Source organism: Centropristis striata, chromosome 21 (assembly GCF_030273125.1).
Source record: "Centropristis striata isolate RG_2023a ecotype Rhode Island chromosome 21, C.striata_1.0, whole genome shotgun sequence".
Classification (NCBI taxonomy): Eukaryota; Metazoa; Chordata; class Actinopteri; order Perciformes; family Serranidae; genus Centropristis; species Centropristis striata.
Window position 1 is genome coordinate 27,358,181 of NC_081537.1, and position 23,995 is coordinate 27,382,175.

A 23,995-nucleotide genomic window follows, 5' to 3' on the forward strand; every position below is an offset into this window, starting at 1 on the left:
TGCCTTGTGGAAGCGTCTGTGGGTGTGTGTGGAGTCACATTTCAGACAGGTAACACTGGAATCCTTCCACACCCCGAGCACCAGGAGAGAGAGTGATTACCTCCCCAGTCTATACATTTTGTTTGTGACTCTTTACTGCCTTTTATTTTTTTTAATGATCAAAACTAGAAAGGGGAACCCAGGAAGCCTGGTCTTTAGGAAGCTCAATGCACGAATACCACTGCACCATCATACTTGCTGCAGTACCACCATTCAAGGCCACTGAATGAATGAATGCATGATTGATGGGCCAGGTTTACTGCAAGAAAATACTGCAGTGGCCATAATCTGGCCATCGTGGTCATTGTATAAAATCCATTTTAAACTTGCATTTGACCATTTACTTGAGAAAACTAGAAGAATGTGATCTAAGTTGCAACTAACAGATGTTTTCGTTATATCTTAATCTGTTAATCATTTTCTCTAATAATCGTCTTCAAAAATGTGCATCATACTAAAACCCTAGGTGATATCGACACATTTATTTGTTGGCCTTCTTGTAAGACTTTTAGTGGGTCCTAATAGCTAACCGAGCAATATGGAGATTGGAAGAGATGTGTGTTTGTATATTAGTGGGGACTGGAGAAACACCTGTTTACATAGAATTAGTAGAGACGATTTGAAGTCAGCAAAGTTTCCCTTTAATGTCCCTTGTCTTGATCTAACAGCAGGTGAGGGTGGTGTGTGTGGAGCCGGCAGTCCTCTGTAGCTCAGTCTTGTGCTAAACTCTAAGCCCGCCCACTTTTAAGCTGTCCAATGAAATGCGAAGGATTTTATTTGAAAATCCCTGCACAGTGCTCAATGATTCCATTTCCATGTCATCAGGGGCACTTTAACTTGCACTTCACAGGCACTATTATTGACTAGTCAAGTATGAAATAATTTTCTGGCTATCAACTACTTAAATATTGTTGCTGCTATGCAATTGCCGGTGTCTGACTTTTAACTATTAGCTTGTAAAATGTAAGAATTTCAACTTTTCACTCTCTCGAACAACACTTTTTTTTTTTTTTTAGAAATATCATAAGGTAGACGGCTCAAATGGCCAGTGATCCAAGCATTCACTCTCCAGTTTTGGTGTTGGATTGTGGGTAATAACCTCTTTTTGATCTGAAAAGCAGTTGTTGACTGATGTAAATAGTACTTTTAAATGTCACTCCATCAGTGTGGAGGGAAGCACAGAGAGAGAGAGAGAGAGAGAGAGAGAGCAGCTAATAAAGGCATGATCACATCTGTGCTGGTGGAGGTGTGACGTGGTTTATATGTAGTGAAGGAGGAAACTAAGGTCACCAACACCACCCCCCCCCCCTCTCTGTACCAGGCTGTTCCTCTGTAATAGCCTGAGATGTCAGAGACCATTTGTCTTCTGCAGCACACACACACCACACACACTCATTCTTGTAGCTCTCCAAACCCGGTGCAGACCTACTTTTGCATGCTCGCACAAATAGAGGTCTTCTTTGTTCACTACATCAACCCCAGAGCTCGTTCTGTGTGTGTGTGTGTGTGTGTGTGTGTGTGTGTGTGTGTGTGTGTGTGTGTGTGTGTGTGTGTGTGTGTGTGTGTGTGTGTGTGTGTGTGTGTGTGTGTGTGTGTGTGAAATTGCTGCCCAGAGGCCTCCCCTCTGTCCTTCGAGCTCTCTCTCTTTTAGAAACGCACACACGCACATTTTCTTCTTCTCTCCCTCTTCTTCTCTCTCTCTCTCTCTTTCTCCCCCTCACACACACACACACACACACACACACACACACACACAGAGTTGAGTATTGGTGAAGTCACATGAGTCAGTAGTAGGGCCCACCCCTTCTCTGTTTCCCATGTTACCCTGACACAACACCACACACTATTCACATGATGGTAATCTGACTAGCCTGTGTGTGTGTGTGTGTGTGTGTGTGTGTGTGTGTGTGTGTGTGATCCGATGTATAAAGGAATTGCACAGACTGCTTCCAGCACAGATTAGACCATAATAGAGTTAACAAATCTGGTAATTTGGCTCGTTGGCACACGTTAGTCTGTTATTACCGTACGATTGTATTGACATTAAATAGGGACAGCTAACTAAGTTGGCAGACTACACTTGTATTTAACTTGTCAGCAACAACAATGTCAGCTATGATTGAGATTTTAAAATTGCACTTAGCTCTACGTGTGTGTGATGGTGCAATGGCAGCTGAAAGGCTCTGAGGTCGATCATGATTGTAGTAAACAAGAAAAACAAGAAAGGCCCTTTGAGGGTTTGCGACCCTCAGGTTGGGAACCACTGCTGGAATTGTTTTATCATCCACAGTTTAGCTATTAGCTGCCCGAGTCTTTTGTCAGAAAATATGGCTAATATACCAAATCTCTGTTATCACTGTAACCCTGCTGAGGTTTATCATTTATCATGTACAAAAAAATTCATATATTTCAACATTTGGCTGATCCTTGAACAGACTGTGTGTCACATGCGTTTTCTTCAGGAAATTAATCATATTGAAGCTTAAATTTGTGAAAAAATATTGTGTACATAGATTCCGTTGTAATATTTTTATTTATGTAATATTCAACTTTTTTTTATTTATATTTTTTTTAGCCATGATTGGGCTGATTCCATGCAAGACTTTTACATTGCAATAAAAAAAAAAGGCCACAGTGAGTAAGGAGCAAACAAACATGTCTCAACCTGCTTGGGGTTCAGATAGTTATTTTGCTTTTCTGATTAATCTGTAAAAATATAACTTGGCTTAACACCACCAGTGTGTCCCTGTGTTTCTCCAGAGCTGCCCTGTCACCAATGTGCCGCTGGAAGTCAGCTATAATTCAGCTACTTCTTATTTACTATTAAACCACTCTGGCGTCACGGTCCCACTGTGTAGTGTTTCACAACTATCAGCCAGCTGATAAAAGCTGAAGTTTGGCCTCTAGACATGTCATTATGTAACCCAGAAAACAATAGTCGCACACATCAGTAGAAAATATGAGGCGTGAACACAGCTGTGGTTTTTGGGCATGCTATTAATGAAATCATGAGTTTATTTAATAAACACACACTAAGATATCCAGTATTCTTGTTTTCTTCTTCTTCTTGATTGTCCCCTGTATTAGCTGTGTCATGTCCAGACATGTCCATGGAAGCTGTAGTCCAGGTTCGTAATAAAAAGATGGCATCTCAACATTAATTACATCTACAGAGTCAGAGGAAAACATCACTTTCATTAGCAGTGAATCAGTACTCAAAATTCACAGTGGTCTGTTTTGTAATGTAGATATTAGATAGTAGGGTGTGGCAATATTAGACTATTGGAGTTTGTCAGATGATAGTGGCAATCTCCAAGCCAGAAATGTGTTCGAAAGTGCCTTAAACCTGCATTCTGTCTAATGGCCCGCAGGGGGCGACTCATCTGGCTGCAAAAAGAAGTCTGTTTGTATGTAAGTCAATAGGAAAATGAGCCTACTTCTCATTTGATTTATTGCATCATCATAGATAGTTTGTGGTGACAATCTCCAGTTTCAAATATTTTTCAAAACATCATGAAAAAACATTACGTTATGCTGCAGTCTTGCATATGATTAAGTAACTTGAATCAAACACAGTTTAAGCTTTTTATTCAGGTTCAACAGTTTATGGTTATACTCAAGTCAAGGCTCCATTGTAAGTAGCTCTCTGTAGTCCATTGTTGATGTGAGCAACTGCTGCGGCAGTGAGTAATAGCTGGACGACTGCAGCGTGTGCTTGTTCATACAGGAAAGACGCGGGAGACTGACTGATATGCATAATGTAAAAGGTTATTATAGCGCGGCTCAGATACTGTAACAGATTAATTGAGCTGATGCTGGCGCACATGGTTTAGAATGACTGAATCACCACCTAACCAAACAAGAGATAGAAATAACATGGGAAGATTTCTAGCTCTGGTTTCTTATTTGGGTTTGCCATATGAGCTGTACAACCAGCTAGAATTGTTGAGCTAAAAGACAACAACTGGCACATTAACAAAACTGTCACATATGAACTTGTTCTTAAGACTTTTGCATGTACAAAGACATATACCAGACTTGATTCTACTCTACAGTAATTATATGGTTCATAAGGCGTACTGATTTGCATACTGAACTGAGCATCCTGTGCCAACAGCTTGAGACTAATACATGTTAATGCTAAACAACCTCAACAATCATACTACCATTATTCTAAGTATGAAGTTGTTTGTCCTTCTGCCTTTTTCTCTGTGACTGGAACACAGTGTTGAATCCAGGCACATTGTTTCTGTGAACTGTCCACAAGTCAACCAGCAACTGGATGCACCAACTTTAGGTGGATGGGGGTAAAAAATCTGCACGTTATCTCTAGGTTCGACTAAATCAGCCAAATTGTTCTTTGATTTCTGTTATCCTTGGTAATGATTTGGCAGGTGCTTGTGTGTGGGCAGATGTACCCTCTCCTGTGGTGGCGCCTGTGCCACTGAATTTGGTCCCGAAGGGAAAAAATAGAGATTTCCCCGAGGTGTTGACAGCCTGCACCGTAACGCGCACCGTGGCAGCTTCAAAAGCAGAATCAGATAAAGCTAAAGTTGTTGACAAGTTCTCTTTAAGTCTGTCCAATTTTCCTCCGGCACTAACTCAGTGGCACGGGCGCCACCACAGGAGAGGGTACATCCGACCACACACGAGCACCTGCCAGATCATTACCAAGAATAACAGAAATCCCCTCAATCGACAAACCTGGGCGAACATCGATCTTAGCCTCACCCTGAAACACCTCACAGTCAAGCATCACCTTGTGCAAAGAAACCCAGAAAACACTCAGGTCCATGACCCAAACGGGAACAAAGCTGGTGGTGACGGCCCTAACTTTCATTGCGCCACAGTTTACCCCACCCTCTGATACGAGGTGGCTGTCTCCACCCCAAGCCGACTTGGAGCCGGTTGCGGCGCACTACCTCGGAGGGGGCCGCACACCCAAACAACATGACTCAGAGAAGACCGGACCCCATTGCGACGGGGTTGATGGGGTTGTGGCAGACCGCAATCCGCAAACTGCAGGGGTGCGTTACTCTTTCACCGCGGTCACAAACGTTCTGTACTGTCACAGCCCACTGTGGGTAAACACTGCCGCTGGTTACTGTCACCCAGCCATTCAATGGCAGTGAAGGAGGGAGAGCAACCGTCACACGCAGTGCTGAACAACAACAACACTGGAGGACATATGAATACTACTGGCCACAAAGAGCGTTGGCGGGTTCATCCTCTCCTTACATACCTCAGCCTTCCTTTTCATCCAGTGCAAGCGCCAGAGCAAATCCTCTACCTTGTGCCAACATTTTTGCGCAATTTTTTGGTCCATTTTTCTTGGCACTTCTGCCACAGCCAGACTGACATTTTCTATATGGTAATAGGAACATTTTTCAGGGCCTTTTTAGTTATTTGTTTTTCACTATGTAAGAAAATGGACGTGTGGCGTGTGACAACTCTCAATTGTGCGAGTCTTCCGGTCAATGCGTGAAAGCTGGCAGCCCTGAAATATATTTTCTGTACCAAGTTCTATGAACCATTGCATGTAGAGCTGAGAATTATGTAACTGCTCAAATTTTCTGTGCACTATTGTGCATGTGCAAGTGGTATTTCGAGCTCCGTACAGTGTGGCATGTTGGAGAGGCTGCATACAAAATGTAATGAAAGACTTTGCCACTGTTGTGTTTAAAAACATCCAGCAGCACCAGCTCTGGGAAACCAGCTCTGTGGGTGTTATGGACAAAGTCCTCTGTCTGTTTCCTCCTGTGCAGAATGGATTGAATGCTAACACACACATGTGCGTGCGCAGTCCGCAGGCAGGCATGCAGGCTGGAGAAGACAGGAGGGATTTTCCCATACTGCCTCTGCAGCGGCTGCCCTAGATTCCACCGAATGATTGTCTCGATGCAACTCAGCTATTATTAGAGCTGTATTATCAGGAGAGATGGAGTGAAAGAGGAGGGAGGAAGGAAAACGCAGAGAGGAAGAAAAAGTGGCAGAGAGAAAAGAAAAGCATGCCTTGTTTTTCTTCCACACTCCTCGCTTTCTGCTGAATATTCAACACTTTGTCTCTTTTGGTTTCCATCAGAACTTTGCTCCTGTTTTCTCTACAGTATACCGGATTCCAGATCAGGGCTGATATTGACTTTTTGTTGGATTATGGTTTTCACTGCAATGTGAACTAATTCTGTTCAAACTGGCACCTTGTGTAATATCATAAAATCTTCAAATAATGCACAACACAAGTTCCCAGAGTGTGAGTTTTGTCCAAAGTTCAAGGTCATTTGAGTGATGTGGAGGAGTGGGGAATGACGTTTTTGCTTTATTAAATACTTTTAATCGACTATTATTAATGTTCAACTTTGTCTGACTAATAACACGTTCTGCTTTAGTTGGCACATCTAAACAGGGATCAGAAAGCTTTATCAGGTCACATGTAAATCAGATTTGCATTTAATGCTTCTCTGAAATCTGAAATTTCTTAAGTTGTAACAATCATTTAATTCTGACCATCCCAAATGCTGCTGGAGCTCTGCATTATATACATATATACATGCATATACATATGCATGCTGATGTTGTTTCTACAGCCGACTGAGCTGATTAGCACACTAATAAAGCCTAAATAAACAAATCTGATCTGGTCACTTACAAATGATGGACAGACAGGCCGGACTTGAAGACAAATTGGATTTGTCTGTGGTCTTAGTCAGTGAACAGACTCGGGTCAAACGTAGGAATGAGTGGATTAAAGGAGAACAATGCTCTAAACTGCTCTCCACAACTTCTTTATTCCCTGTTTGTTCCCTTCCATGTTTTTGCTAAGTACAGTTCTGGTGATATTCTATATTTATCCCACTGTCAACAAGTTCCATGTGCAGAGCCAAACCAACAATGAAAGCATCTACTAACAAGTACTGTGAGCATATCAAAGCGTGACATATCTACCTCCTCCTTCTCTATTGCCACACTGTTGCACTGGCTGACACGGACCCCCACCTCGGTCTTATTGGAGTCACCAGCTGTTCTATTCGCCTGTCGCTCAGAGGACATGGTTTCCCATTAGCTTAATGATACTATCGGGAACACCGCTGTTGAGCCGTATTCTGAGAAAATCATGATGTTGCAGTCCATAATCCATACAAAGGTGGTGATCGGCACCCACAGTTCATTCCTTTTGCTTGTCAGAGACCGTACAATGGCAGAGAAAATGCTGGGTAGTGATGGCAGATGACGAGGAGAAGCCCCTAGCCCTCCTCGCTCCCCTTACCTTTGTATATGGTCTCAATTAGGGCTGGGCGATATGGACCAAAAGTCATATCCCGATATATTTAAGCTGAATATCAATATAAAAATATCTTAAATGAAAATTGCCTATGAAATAAAATAGGCCAATCTTTTTCTGAAATAAATATATTTATATGAAAAAAGAATAACAAACAATACAAAAGAACTAAATATGACAAACCCTAGTAATAGTAGAAAGGATCACAGCGCATTTAAAAAAAAAAAAATCCATATCACCTTGAAAAATATATGGATATATTGCCCAGCCTTAGTCTAAATGCCGGCTGTTAACACTGGTTGCTGGAGCTGGGATTGGACATCTTTTACCCCTTTTCGACAAATGTGAGAAGGGGGAAAACTGCTCTCAGCCAGGATAACTGGTTCCAGAGCGGCACCAACTCTTTGCTGGTCTTGAACCACGAACAGTTTATGTCAGGGGCTGGAGGCAGGATTATCGTAACCAACTAAAACATGTTTTATTTTATTTGTTTAACTGCAATACAATTGATACGGGCTAGTGTCCCACACACACCATCCTGCTGCCCTAAATACTCACCAGAACAAATGTCGATTATTCCTCCACTGAAAATAGTCCACAGCAAAATAACAAGTAGTGTGTTTAAAAACGTACTGTTTCAGCAATAGAGTGAACCGTTTGCAAAGTGAATTACATCTGTAGTGAGAACCAATGGTGTTGGGGCTGAGAGTCACATACAGGGTAGGAAAGTCATAAAGTATACAGAGGCTATACATATATTTCAGAAGTTAAAGATATTTAGAATATTTAAGGAGCCTGGATGCATTTTATTGAGCAAAAGTTAGTGTGATCTTTTAATCTGATTCATTTTTATTCAATTTGTTCACTTTGATGCCTAAATATATTGTGTGTAACGGCCTGTGATAGCTAGGTAAACATATTTGGATTGGGCAAAATTGCAGCACTGTGCATAACAAAAATGTGGAAACATTAAACATAAAAACCAATTTCAGCCTGAAATCAGTGGTTCAGACGGAAGAGTTTGAGTTCGTATTTTCCCTCCATTGCGTCTACAACAACACAGTGCTATTTTTGGATGTGCCTTTTCCTTCCCTCTCTTCCTCTCACCTCTCCCTCCCTCCCTCCCTCCCTCCTCTCTCCTGGGCCCACACATCCTTCGTATGGAGGAGATGAAGGAATAAAGGAGTGGGGAAGCTGGGTCACATCACTCTGCTCAAGGCTGTTTACTTTGCCGCTCTCTCTATCTTCATCGCTCACCATCTTTTTCTCAGTGTATCTGTTTTTCCCTCCCTTTCTTCCACACGTCCGTTCTCTCTAATCGCTGCACTCGTCTGCACACTTTTTGTCGTTCTCGCCGTCTTGTGTCTGCTTTGGTTCCCATGTGGGTTTGACACAGAGAGGTGGCGAGAGAGAGAGAGCGAGAGAGACAGAGCGAGGGAGAGATGACCTTGTGGAAGAGGGGATGTCTCTTCATGCTGTCATTGGGTATTACTTCAGCTCATGTGCCCTCTTATTCTATCTCTCTCCTCCACATTACTCACACCCCAATGAACCTCCACAACAGAGCCACTCTTCTCCCCTCTCTGTCTGTGTTGGAGCTTTAACCTGGTTAAGTTCATCTCTTTTGTCTCGTTTAACTGCACTGAGGGGATTTTATTAGTTTGGCAACTTTACCTTTATTAGGATTCTTTCCTCGACCTCCACTGCAAGTGTGTCGCTTCGATCCAAAGTTTTACCTCTGGACTTTTACGCATGCCGTTGATGGCCATCTTTTGAGTCTCCGAGTGTCTGTCTTTAGCGTAGACACTTGTCTTTGCTCTCTGCAGAGGGAGACGACTATTCAGAAGGTGAGAGGTGATAATGTGACAGTGGAAACTTTAGCAGTTGCATTGGAATAACGCTTTTTAAAGAGGTGTGTTCGTGACTGAGGTGCTTCACAGTTATAAACTAGAAAATTTCCTCTGGGGAAATTCTGAAAGGGCCACAGCTATTGCTGTATGGGACCAGTGCTCAGTGCGATTGCCCCGTGGCCCTAACGACGTGTACACTAAAAGGACGCCCATTCTACCATGAAACAATGGCCCTCGTGATATCAGAAACCAACTTCACTTGGCACTATTTTGTTTCTTGAAGAAGTCTGTATATAAGATGCTGTAAATACAATGAATGCTGTGTACACATAGTTTTGTGGAGTAAAACCTCGTGACCCTGCCAGTTTGTCGAAACTATTCTACGATCAGAACCGGACAGAACTCCTGGCACCGGAGCTCAGAAAAGTAAGCGAATAGCTTTGCATCCACTACACTACTGGGATGTATTTCATCCAACTTAATAGGTACGTTTCCACCATCGTCGAATACCCAGAATGAGGCGGGTCTCCCTCTCTGAAACGCCCCTAATTTAAATATGAGCCGGCCCTAGCAGCCGTTTGACTGGCCGTTTTTTGGCTCTATAGAAGAGCAGGGCCATTTTTCTCCCTTGAAAAAAGGCTGGTTGCTGATTGGATAGAACGATAATTGGGATGTGACGTAGTACTCGACGCCACAAGGTCGAAACTGTCGCTAATCGATTACTCGACGATCGAAAACCATACGTCACCTCCGGAGTCTCGTAAATCCCTCTGGGGCCTTTTTCTGTCATGGAGACACGCCGAGTGAGCGGACATTTGAGAGGGCGTGGCCTGAGACTTTCCCAGCGGTCACTTTTTACCCTAATGGGAACGTTCCTAATGTCCAAAAATCCTGAACTGTCCCTTTAAAGATCATGAATCGTCGGTCATATGTAAAGTCTTTTTCAGTTGAAACTTCTGTTTAGCTAGATTGCTGAAGGTACAGTCGGTATTTGAGCACTGGCAGAAGTAACCTGAAGTAACAGGTTAAGAGGTTAAGTAAGAGCTGAAAGCAACTGAGTTTTCATTTTTAAGCATAAGAGAACAGCTGAAATGTGTGTCTGGTGTGCATTGAAGGTGTGCAGGTAAACAGTGTGTGTGTGTGTGCAGACCCACTGGGGAGCAGAATGGGGCAGCTGATGTCCTGGCCTGGATGTAGGAATCCACAGCATGGCCCATTCACCTCCAATCTAATCACGCACGATTATCCTCGCATCCAAGATTGCCATCCCTCCGTCTCTCTTTTTTCTCTGCCTCTCCATCTGGCTTTGTCCTTATTCATCTGCACGTCTTCTCATTGCACAATCGCCCAGCCATTCTCCCTTGTAGCAATTTCAGCTGTAATGAAACCACACACACACGCACAGCCTCTGTGTTTGATATTAGGAGGGAACATCAAACATGTCTTTGCCCACAGCAGCCCTACTTGAATTTCTTTTTGCATGATGAGATTTCTCTTCTCTCTCTCTCTCTCTCTCTCTCTCGGTCTGTCCGACTGTTTGACTCGCTCTTGCTTGTTGGTAATTGTGAGGGGAAGCCAGCCAGCATCCCAGCGTCTCAGAAGCCGCTTCACATATTTATGTACCTCTGGGGGACCATCTCTCTATCAAAGCCAGTGTCTCTCGCCCTCTCTCCCTCTCCTCCACTGATTGATATTCTGTAGCAGTAGAAAGCAGCAGCAGCAGCATCATTTGGTCCGTTGTCAGGGAAGAGGAGCCTTGGTTACGCCGTTGTCAACCTGGTTGCCGTTGTGGTAGACTAGTCACTCAGTTTCCAGGCAGCTCCTCTTTTTGTGTTCATCCATCCTGCTTTTTTTCCCGACCCTAATCCTTTTTGTCCTTTAGTTGTGTTTGACTTTTTGCCACCTTTGTGCTTCATTTTCCGACAGTGGCTCCTCTTCAACATTTCCATCTTCCTCTCCTCTGTTCCTCGCCTCTTTGTCTGCTTCCTCCCCCATGCCATTGAATCCATTTCTTTCATCATCTTCTTCCTCTATTTTAATTTCTCTCTTTTATTCATTGCATAAGAATCAGATTTCTGCCTTCCTCTTTTCTCCTTTTTAAAAAAATAATAATGATCGTACGATGCCCTCCTAATCATCACCAGTTTCATTTGTTTCCTTTTGTCTCATTTTTTTATGTGTCCGTTCACCAGTCTGTCCCTTAAAGTCCCTTGGTTTTCATCCTGATTGCATTTTTAATAAAGTCTTACTTTGTGTTTCCTGTTATGCTTCTTATTTTACCCTGTTTTCCCTTTTTAATTAGACATCCCTCATCCTTTCCATCTCCTTCTTTATTTATCTTTTGTTGCATAATTAGTTTGCTGTCTTCCGCCTTATTATCCAACCTGCTTTTCTCTTATTATTTGTGTCTTCTCAGGACCTGCAGGTCTGTTCTCTTAAAATTTCTCACCAGCACACGGCAGACTTTTTCACACTCAGCTGCTGTCTGTGTTTCTGTCTCTTTTTTTTGTGTCATTTTCTTTCCCTCCCTTGTTTCCACATAAAAGCAGTCTGATGGCTCTGCGCTTGTTGTATTGTATGGAGTAGATCTCATATGCCCCTCGGGCACAGTTGCAGTGTTATAGCGTCCTATCCATCAGGACTTGTAGATTGTAGACCTGTAGAGCTGATACACAGGTGTTACATCTTCCAGTATCTCCAGTTTGCACAGGAGTAGTATGGTATTAATATTCCTTGTTGGTTTGAAAGGATTTCACTTTAAATAATTAATATGCCAAAAGATCCTGTCTGTCTTATTCCAAGGTTGGTATTCCAGGTTCCATGATCTATCGATCATCTGTCTATCAAATTGTCATATGACAGTGTACACAGTGAAACATCATGATGGATGATGATATCGTTGTTTATATACTTTCTTTTATAGCATTAATATGGTCGATGGTGTTGTAATATGTGCGGGGTCAGTAGCTGTTGTTACCTACGGATGGGTTTTGCATGTTTGAACAATGTATAAACAATGCATAGGGCTGGGCGATATATCAATATAACAGATATATCTATATATTTTTAAATGTGATTTGGAATTAGACCATATTGCATATTTCGATATAGTTCAAATAGTTTTTTCTTTCTTTATATATAAATGCTGCCTTACTAGGGTTAGTCATATTTAGTTCTTTTGTAATGTTCGTTATTCTTTTCTCATATAACTATATTTCTTTCAGAAAAAGATCGGCCTATTTTATTTCATTACATTTATCTCAAATTTTTTTGTGCACTTTGAGCTTTTGATTAAAAAAAAAAAAAAAAAAAATTGAACTCCTGTTGTTATACAGTATATATGTTCACTTAAAATCACGGCTTCAATAAAACTACTTGTGACATGTTAGATTTGGCTTTGACTTTGACTGAAAATTTGCTCTCACTTTGTAATAAAAATATCAGGATATATCGTATATCGATATTCAGCCTAAATATATCGGGATATGACTTTTGGACCATATCGCCCAGCCCTACATGAAGGTAATAAAAATAAAAGGGCAGCAGGGTTTCTGGTTTGACTTCTGTGTGGAGTTTGCATGCTCTCCCCGTGTCAGTGTGGGTTCTCTCCAGGTCCTCCGGCTTCCTCCCACAGTCCCAAGACATGCAGCTTAGGTTGAATTGGTGACTTTAAATTGCACGTAGGAGTGAATGAGAGCATGAATGGTTGTCTGTCTCCATGTATCAGCCCTGTGATAGTCTGGAGACCAGCTGGGTCAGCTGGGATTTGCTCCAGCCCCCCGCGACCTGCGTTGGGATAAGCAGCTAACGATAATGAATAGATGTTCCCTTAAAGGACTAAAACACAGGTTCCTACATTTCCCATAATGCAACCAGTTGTGCCCTTACTGATCTAATTCTGCGTCATTCACACATCACATCTCCAGTTTACACAGTTAACACAGGCTTTATCCAATCCAGCTGAACTGGCTGTTTACACAGAGCAGAGAGGAGAGGGCAAGAGAGATATTATTCCACTTTTCTTTTTTCCTGTATGATTTATAGCATTATAACAGTGCAGTGTTCTGCACAAAAGACATGTTTGAGTTCCCCTTACTTCGAGCTATGATTGGGCTGATGTCATAGAGGTGCAGGAATTGTATATTGCCATGAAATATCAGGCCACAGTGAGAAAAATGTGACAGGAGCAAAAAAAAATGCCATAAAACTGCCTCGGGGGTCGGCTAAATATTTTTTAAAAATTGGCAGATATGTTCCTGTATTCTATCAAAGATGTGGACTGTACAACTTTTCTTACAGGATTCAATAACCACATTCAAAACTTTCGGTTTGTAAGGCACTGAATATTAACATTAATCTCTTAAATGACAAATGCACATGTCGTTCACATTAAGACTTGTTTGTGGTGACACTGGGTCTGACGTAACGTTTCCTCGAGCAGGAGCAACAGTGTTTCTGTTGCTGAAAATAGTGGTGGGAAGGCTTGGGTTCAAATACCTCGATTAGTTGTAATTTTGTGTGCGTGCGCTTCTTGTTTTATGTGTGCGAGGCGGAAGAGTTGTGGGGCTGTGGGCTGGGGGTGGGGGGTAAAGGGGATAAAGGAGTCTTTTTAGCCTGGCTAGTCTACATGTTTTCCGTGCAGTCAAGCTCAATAAATCAGATTAGAGCTTTTGGAGAGCAGGATAGAGCTTACTCTGTGTGTGTGTGTGTGTGTGTGTGTGGACATGACTTACAGCAGGGCAAGACTGGGGCTGAGGGACAGACAGACTGAAAAGAGACAGAAAGGAGTATAACACACATTTTACACCAGCAATTCTATCATGCAAATCATAGTAAAGAAAACACATAGTGATAATATCTCCGTCCTCTTCAAACTGATGTTGTCTCAGTGTTTCAGTCCTCTCAGAGTACCGCCTCTGTTCTCCTCTCCTCTGTATTCGATATTCTGTATCAGTATGTGTTTTCTCCAGATTTCTCTGGCGCTCTATTTAAAAGGCAGATTTCCCCTGCTCTATCTGCATTGGTTGTTTGCCGTCATGCCTCATGCTCATTGGCTGCCAGCGGCCTCCGGAGCAGCCAGCCAGAAAGCTGCTCCGCAGCCGTTAGTGATGGGCAGATTATACACCGCTGTACGGCTAAACACACACCGCGTATCATGTGTACTGTACGTGAACGTGCAATAACAATCATTAAGACACTTTATGCACACACCTCAATATAAGCATGCGCCACATTCACATTGAGCGTGTTCTTGAATAATATCCGCTCATTCCTCTCTGTCTCTAGCCTTCTATCAGCTCTGGACGTGTATGTAATATATACAGCCATTTTCCATGGTTTTCTTGATAAAAACCAAAATCATTATCAAGTAACCATGGAAAATATCTAGATATCAGCTCTTAAATTAAATTCTTATGAGTTATTTTTGTTGTTATCATTATATTCGTCCAAACAAATGTACCTTTACTTGTACCAGGCATTAAAATGAACAAGAAAACAAGGGTGGTCTAATATTTTTTTCATGACTGTATGTGTATGCAGGATACATTTCATGTTATAAAAATGTTCCTGCCAAGTAAATAAAAGACATCCATAAAAGTAATATTTCCACATTAAACTATTTAAAAACCATGAGACTTATGGTATATATTTTGTTGAGTTGTGTACTTGGATTAGGCCAACAATTCACAAACCCCCCAAAATCTTTAAACGAGGACGTACTCTCTGTCAATGAGGTTTTACACTTATATCATTTGTTTGCTTGTCTGCCAGAAGTTGTAATAAATAGACTTTTTATTCATGTTTAAGCCACATTTTAAAGATACACTTTGTCTTTTTTAACCGTATATTTTAACCGGATGAAAGATTTTAGCCATCAGACGTCTAAAACTTAAGTTATCAGAGAAACAAGCTGAACAATTGTTCGCGACAGCTCGTCTCCAGCCCCTCCGCCGGCTTGCTGAACAACATCAGAAAAACAGATTTTTAATGTGAAACCTCTTTTTTCAGTGTGTTGACCGGTTTAAATCATCTGGTCTGTTTGTTTTGGGAGGGGCAGATCCTTGTGGATAATTCTGGTCCCGGTGAAAACCTCCTGAGCGTCGGGACCTTAAGTTGCCAAAGAGACAAGATGAGCAAACATTCACGGCAGCTCACGCAGCATGCTGAACAGAATCGAAGAAATCTAGATTTCTAACATAAAACTGCTTTATCCAGCCTGGTCCATTTGTTTTAGAGAGGAGGATACTTCAGCTTATGGTAAAAAACCTCCTGGAAGTTAACAGAGAAACAAGCTGAGCAAAGGTTTGCAGCATCTCTGGTAGCAGCCAACATGCCAAACAGCATCAGAGAGTCAGTGCGTTTACATGCACAGTTTAATGGAGCTATGCTTAAAATTTGATTTTGGCGTCTAATCGGACTTCTGTCCTTGTCCCAGTTTACATGCAACTGAGAAAATTGAATAACTGATGGGAACGTGTCCTCCTCCTTAACACTATTATACTACAATACTGGCGATATGTATAGTTTCAGCGGGTTAATACGGCCCTCTTTCCGTTTGACCTATTACGTCATAATAAACAAGTGGAGAAAGGCGGGAAACCGGCATTTTCAAACAAGAACAACAAGATGGGTGGTGATTTTAAGGGGCAGACAAAAACGCCGGATGCTGTTAGAGGGCTACAACCGAAGCCTACTGCCAGCGGCTTTCTTGGATGTTTTTGTTGCAGGGTCATATGCCAGTGGAGGGGGGTGGAACATGAGCACATTGTCTTGTTGTTGTCTTGTCATACATGCCGGTGAAAATCCTATTCCAATCGCACTATCTGTGTGTCTAAATCTGAGATGGAGAACTCCAACATCAGTCAGACTAAAACGTTTACATGCACTTCAATTGTCCAGTTATAGTCGAATTAAGGCAGTAATTCGTTTTTTTCAAGTGTCATGTAAACATACTGACTGACTTGTAAGAGAGAACTGATTTTTTAAGTGGTTTTACTGGTATTAATCTTCTAGAACATGAGATCTCCGCAGATCCCCGTAAAAAACTTCCTGAATTTATTCAGTGTTTTTACACAATTATCTGGTCTGTTTTTTAAAGGGGGACACCTGTGGATAATTCGGCTCCTGATAAAAACCTCCTGAACGATGAACACTGAAGGAATTCTAGCCAGGAGAAACGAACAGCAATGACGACATTACTCCGTCTTTGTTATTGTTTTGATTGAGAGACCTCTAGCGGAAGGAAATGTACACATTGCACATTTAACAGTAGCTTTTAATGGTATTGATAATGCTGACACAAGGATAAGTGGTTTTTAATGTGACACATTCAAGTAGCCTCATTAGGCGTGCTGCTACAGATTTGGGCCCTAAAGACAGGACAAGAGACACGGGTCCAAGAGAGACCTATCTGTGGTCAGCCTCATTCGTGTGTGTCTGCAGTTGTTGCTATGAGCAGGACACAGTGACGCACAGCCTTTAGTGATAGTTAGATAGCTGCTATTGCTAACATCAGATGCTTGACAGTGTTTCCAGTGTGGCACCTGCTCTCCTTTGTTCTCTCCGTCTCTTATTTCTGCTCCTCACTGTGGCTGATAGTGTGTGTGTGTGTGTGTGTGTGTGTGTGTGTGTCCACGGCCACTTTTCACTGCTGCCTCCCGTTACTATAGCAACAGAGTTTTCCCACTCCTATCATGTGTATGTTTTCCCCCGCTGAATACTCAGTGTACTCTGCTTGTTTGTGTGTGTAGACAGACTACAGTATCATCCTTGCTCTGGACGTGTCAAGGTTATTAATCTGCCGGCTGATGGTCATTAGAGCATGCAGACGGATCGCACACTGGGCGGACACTGGGACAGAATCTATAGCCGCGCTCCTCGCTTCTCATTGCATCCCTAATCATGCGTGCGTGCTGTATGCGGTCGTGATCTATATGCGGAGGAAAAAATGAGAATCAGTGCAGATGCCAGAGCAGTCAGCAGAAACAAAGACATAGCAACACACACACACATTTAATTCAAACCACCTGCTGTGCATGTTTGTGGTGTTTTTTTAATCACCTATCAGAGCTCCACTGCACATAACTCAGGCTGTGCATTGATAGCTCTAAAGGAGCAAGACTTGTCACACAGCTGCTCCTACTCCAGCACACACACACACACACACACACATGCACACAGACTGATTGACACGACAGGTTTAACAGGAATGTCTCACTCTCCCTGTCATCGTCTCTCCCCTTGTGCCTGACAGAGAGGCAGAGAGTGACATCAGCAGATTGTAGAGATAGACGAGGCTGGCTGCTGTTAGGGAGGTGTCTTTATCCACTAATTTGTGCCTCTTCGGCATCAGTTTATGGTATATGTTTATTTATGTAAAAGGAAGCACAGGTACAAGTGCTAGGTGACAATCAAAGGTATCAAAATATAATGGAATACAGCCTAATGCAGTTAAGCTCTCAGCTATTCTGTATTGCTGTGAAATATGTATTCTCCTGTATTAACGAGGCGTACTTGAATGCACCATGGTCGTCGGCACCTAAAAGTCTATAGGAACAAGTTGAGTTAGCGTGACAGCAGTAATTACCCAGTGGACAGAAATACAATTCCATGTGACAAAAGAAAGTAAGTGAGACTTGTGGAAATGAGGCACCCGTCAAAACCTGCTCATACTTTTTTCCCTAGCAGCATAACTATATCGTTAGCTAGCGGCTAACCGCTTCAGGTGAAATACAAGCACAGCATGGCACATGAACACTGACATGCATGCCCTTTGTCTTTTAATTCTGCTGCCAAGCCAGAGGGCATACTTTATTATCGTCCTTTTACCGTGGTTGGCATTTGCATTCTATGGCTAAGACAATGCTGTACTTGAGTTGTTGTTTATTTGTGTTATTGTTTATTTGTTAGAGAGTGGGCAGGGCCCTACACAGTCTATGCAGAGTCATGACAATTCATAAAGTTCTGAACGCTGATCTACCACAAGCTATTCCCTGTGTGGACTTTGTTGCTCTTTATACTACTTATACTAAAGCTTTCTGGCAGAAAGCCATATCTGCCATATGCTCCAATGTGAATGGCTTGTTAAATCTCACGTTTTCTGATTAAGGCAGCCCACAGAAAACTGACTGTGTCCTGTTTCACAGTTGAATCTATGCGGACTAGCACTGAAGCACTGAAAAAGGGACTTTTTCATGGTATGTTCCCTGTGATAAAGATGGATGGTGGATGAATCTGATGAATTGTAGAAGACTTTCCATCATAGTAAAATTGATACAATTAACTAAAACTGCAATTTGTTAATGCAGATCAAATGTTTTGACACCGTATGCATGGTTATTGTTTGAGATTGTATATGTTCCCTAGTTGGAGTTTAAAGGACGTTCTGGAGGCAGTGATGGTGGTTAGTTTTGTCTTTCTTTTCTTCTCTTCAGCACTGGCCGACTTAGCTCAGCCCTATAGTTCTCTGTCCTTACATGGCCTGTTATTGGCCCCGGGCCAACGGGCAGCAGTTACAGTCAGATTGAAATTTAATGGCCTGCTCTGACATACAGGCAGGGCATAATATGAAAATGTGCATATGCATGAGTGTCTGTATTTGTGTGTGTCCTGTTTATTTTCGGCTAGGTTATTAAAATGATTTACGCTTAACAACAATAGACACAGTGTATAAAGAAATGTGGAGGTCCCATGGTGTAGGTTGTTACATTTGATAAACAGTCTGTGAATCACATAAATTGGGTATTACTGGAAAGACTCTTGTGGATTCAGTTAGCCCACTTTGATTAATGTGTAATGATGTTAGTCTCCATTTTTGAATTTCATTGCAGCGAGGGTATTTCCTCAAACTTGACCTCACTGTATAAAGTCACCTGCTGTGACCTCTAGGATAACACAGCCTCATGAAACGACAACAGACTAGTGACCTAGAGCATTCTGATGAATGTATGGCTTTTGTAGGTATATTGACAATCAGGGGGTTTCCCAGCAGTTTATTGGACAGAAGTGCTCGCCATCCAGTAGTTGGAAAATGCAATTCTTTTATGTCTTTGATCCCAAATCACATCATGGATTTAACTATGGTGTTCTTTCACTTTATCAGTTCTCCGATGGTAAAATGTGGTTGAATTTAGCACCAAATCATTGTAACAAATAACCCAGAAATTGCTGCAACATCTTATGAGAAATTGAGCATGGGAATGGACTTCATATGCTTCAGTCACAATGTTCCTACTCATTATCCCTAACACACTTTCACAATTACGATAAACAAATTAATTAACTCATATTTATTATAGAATGATGATGTGGACATCTTGACGTGTAGTGCTGCGCCTCAAATGAATCTTCAGGTCCCCGCCATTTCTATGTGGCATCTACTGTTGACCTGCTATCTCCCCCTAAATACCCCCTGTCCCCCAATGCCCAGCCCTCTAAAAAGACAGCTGACATCAGATTTTAAAACTGAGTATAAAAACACTAATCACAGTGCAAACAGTCTTCACCCTGTTTAGTGTTTTTCTTTTACTGAGAAGGATTCTGCCGCATAATCAGCAGCTCAATTTGCATTTCTCGCCTTCTCACTGCTTTTTCTGAACTCTGCTTGTCAGAGCTCAGAAAACAAGACCTTGTTTACTCCCAGAGTGTTGCAAGCAGTGTCTTGTTGAAGCTCAAAACAAAATAATGTTTGAATTAAGTTTTTAAAGTTCAAATTATTGGAAACAGATCTGTTTCTTTGAAGAGTCTTTTACTTTTATTTTTGGGACGTGAGCATCTTTTCAAATTCTGTTTTGAAATATTTTATTTGTGTAATGACACTGGTGTAAAAGCAGTTCATCAATTGGCTGGTTGATTGAAAGAAAATGAATCTATTTGGGGTTTTTCTTGTTTTCTTCTTATGTGATTAAAAGTGATTATCCTTGCTTGGTTTTTTTCCAACCAACAATCAAAAACCCAACCCAGAGATTCCACCTCAGCCTGTGGGAGGTTGTGACGAGCATTTGTAATTGGCAATAAATGGACTTAGCAATTAATTAACAAATAAATGAAATAAATTGCTGTTTGTGTCCCTAAATGACATCACGCTGAAAGAACAGGGAGCTAATTAAAGCGAATAAATGACAAATGTTAATGACATTCCGCCGAAGTGAAACGGAGACTGAGCCGGTGACAGATAGAGGTTAACCTTTGTTGTCTGGAATGAATAAGGGATGAGAGGATGGATAGAGGATGGGAGAGCATGTGAGAGTGATAGATTAGATCAGATGAGGATGGAGGGAGCGGTGTCCTGGAATGACTGCTGTTGATGCAACTGAAATGGACAGAATCCGTAAGCAGCGGAGGTGGAGGTGTAGAGAGGGATGGGTCCGGATGGAGCTAATAATAAACACATAGGTGGTAATGAACAGTTAGACTGCAGGTAACACCAAACAAAGGAGGACACACTGATGTAGCCGCCTCTGCGCCTGCTGGCAGGGAGTGATCACTCAGTCGACTGCAGTAGTGCATTATGGGAGAGGGGGAGGGCGGGAGGCTGACTGAGGAGAGATGCACTCGTTGATCCCTCTTCCTCTCGCGCCTATGGAGGGATGAGTGGGGGAGGGGTGAGTTATATAGAGGGAACACTAAGGGAATGGGGAGGAAAGAGATGAGACGGAGGAGGGAGTGAGGATGGAATGAGGAGATGAAGAAAGGAAAATGGCTAGCACACACACACACACACACATACACGCACACACACACACACACACACACACATTGATGCACTCACAAAAGGACACCTGCAACAGTCACTGGCCATTAAAGCTACAGTAAATGGAAAGGCTCCTGTGACTCTCGAATAGAGAGGAAATTGAATAATATTTTTTTGTAGGCCAACCAGGCAGTAGCATCTCCATGGGGTCTATTGAGAATTCACCTATTCACCTGCAGAAAATAAGCTCTGTGTAAAACACACATTTCTGATGCTTACATGTTTTGTTCAGCAGGATAATCTTCACAAATGAACACCACTTGTATTATGTTTGAAGCGTTAATGCAGTCGTAATGCAGCGTTATGCTATAGTGAACTACACCACGCTCACACGACTTCTACGTCACTACCATTATGCTTCAGATGGTCTCTGACAAGCTAACCAGCGGTTTGGACAAGCTAGTGAAACCTTAGCTTAATAAATCATTTGTTACTCAAATCGACAAGAGTTTGCACTGTAGGTTCATTTAGCCATTTGTTAGCAACCGCTTATTTAAGGACACGCAGAAACAGCAAAATTCACAAGTGGGGGTATTTACTAATGTATTTTATGTCATACAGCAAATTGCAAACATCTCTTCAGCTTGTTTTAACTACAGGCCTCATTTCATGTGAGTAAACACAAACCCAATCAAAAGTTTAAGAACTCATCCCTTTGGCGCCCTATACCTCGACACTGCTGTGACTCCATGTGATCAAACTGCATTAATCAAACAGTTGCTTGTGCTTCACTCATACTAATCTGAACTATACAACACCCATTTTTATTCGTACAGGTCCTTTATGAATGACTGAGATTTAAAAAGAGTGTTGCGCTATTTCCTTTGGTTTAGATCATCTTGTGACAGAGAGGCAGTGTGTGTGGGCTCTGCATTGGGATTGGGATCCAGCGGGAGAGTTTTTAAATTTGCTGCTGATGGGGGCAAGCGGTCGAAAAATAAATGGTGTGTCCCGGGATTTAGCTAACGATAACCAGAGGGATAGAGTAAACAAATGAAGTTGGAAAGAAGATTAAAGCGGGTCATGAACCGCTCGCCGGCTGCACAGCCCCCGCTCTGAGCTGGTGTCTGTATTAGCAGAACTCCATTCAAAATAATGAGGAAAATAGCAAGTGGATCGATAAAAGATGTAAAAGACCGATAAAATTAGATTCACCATCATCTTCGAAATCTGTCCAAACATCTCCTGTCATTCAGTAAACACATAATCTACTTAAGAGATTTTCTCACCACTGTCTCACTGACATGAAAAAGATGGAAAGAAAAAGTCTAGCGAGAGTGACATTCTCTTCCCAAACCTGTTCTGACACAACACAGTGCTTTCTACAAACTGTAGTGTCTTCCTGATTTTAGCAGCTCTTCCTCCATCAACTTCTCACAGACAACTTCAATCTGAGTTTATTGTTATTTTCAGGGTTTTTGTTTTGGAAGTCTCTCACCTCTCCTGTGCTGCAGTACCACTCTCCGCCTGAGCTTATACTAATGCACCAGAGGGGGCGCTGTTTTACATGAAATAGGCTGAATAAACAATGTGTATTAGGTGATATCTGTTTGCAAATATAAAGTTAACTTTGAATAAAAGTATAGGGGACATCAGATTACTGTATACATGTTTTTGTTTTTTTTGCTTAATACATTGATTTTTTTATTAAATAAAAAGTAAAAAAAAGTAAAGAAGTTCCATGTTCTGCCATCTGTTATTTGATTACTTTTACAGATTTTGCTGTGATGATATTTCAATATTGACATATTTAGGGCAGGTTATTGTATAAAAGTCATAATTTTGGTGTCTTGACAACAACTCTCTCTCTCTTCTTCTTCTTCTTCATGTCCATTTTTTTCTTCATTTTCTTCTACCCTTCTTCCTTCTTCGTTGTCCTTTTTCTTCTCCTCTCCTAACCTCCCCTATAGAGAAATTCAAAGTAAAAATGCACTCTAATTACTATGTCCCAAAAGGCAAGTCTAATGGGAGTCTAAAAGGCAAAACCAAAGTGCCCTCTTATAGCTTTGGTTTGTGACGTTGTTAATGAAAATGGTCCTTCTGTGTCCTGTGCAGGTATATGTGGAGTTTGACGACCAGGAGTGGGAGAAGAGAGAGTGGGTGAAGATCTATGAGGATTTCCAGCTGTTTCTGCTGGAGCACCAGCTGGTCTGGGCCAAGAGGAAGGAGGGAGCAGGAGGAGGAGGAGGAGCAGGAGCAGGTGGAGGAGCAGGAGGCCTGCTGCAGGGAACCAAGGCCAAACACATACAGTGGCCTGCCCTGGTAAGACCTTTGTTTTTCTATTTATAGACTGGACACAATTATAACCACCAGCCATATGACTGAACTTCTCTTCATCTAAAAATAATCTCATTCTCACTTTGTGTTGTTGCATTTATTTGTCTTTGTGGTTACTGAGTGGCATTTGGGCTGTGTTTAGCAGATGTTCTGTGTTAGGCTGTGTCTGTTGAGGTTTTAAAGGCCACCATCTTTATCCTCATTGTGAGGGACTTTGTGTGGAACAAGCTCTTTCAATTTTTAGTTAATCTTGTTTTGTGACTAGATCCTTAGCAGCTGAGATGCTATACTTTTTGACTCAAGTGGCCTGTTTGCACTAAATAACATACATAATATTAATGTACCTTACCTACACTTGCACTGGATGACCCAGAATCTTTGGTTCTCTAGGTGCTCAGCCATAGTTTGACCCCCAGAAACGCTGGTTGGTTAACCCATTGAAGCCTGGAAAGCGGATACGTTGTTTTGTAGTATTTGTATAAGCTCTCAAATACTTTTTGAATTTCATTTCTATCTGCTACAGAGGTTGAAAAATCTATTATTTAGTAGCGTTGGCACTTCTGTTGAATTTCCAGAAAAACTTCAGGTTTTAGGGGCTGATTTTAAAATCGGTTTTACAGGTGTTTCAGGCCTCAATGGGTTAATCGTAAACATTACAGCTGACAAAACAGAAGGTCAACATTTCTTGTGATGTTTTGGGCGTTAAACATAGGTTGAATGCGATTAGACATCCAGACTTGTGTAAAAGAGCAAGATAAAGAGAAAGGAGTGTGTGAAAATGAGCTGGAGATAGAGAGC

The 23,995-nt window shown here is 41.8% G+C and overlaps 1 protein-coding gene across 1 annotated transcript in view; it reads left to right on the forward strand.

Moving 5' to 3' along the window:
* jmjd1cb (jumonji domain containing 1Cb) overlaps nucleotides 1-23,995 on the forward strand; it is a 145,858-nt gene that overhangs the window by 37,125 nt on the left and 84,738 nt on the right. The window contains exon 2 of the mRNA XM_059324227.1: nucleotides 22,976-23,182. Coding sequence (XP_059180210.1) covers nucleotides 22,976-23,182 — 207 coding nt within the window. The remainder of the gene's footprint in view (nucleotides 1-22,975; nucleotides 23,183-23,995) is intronic.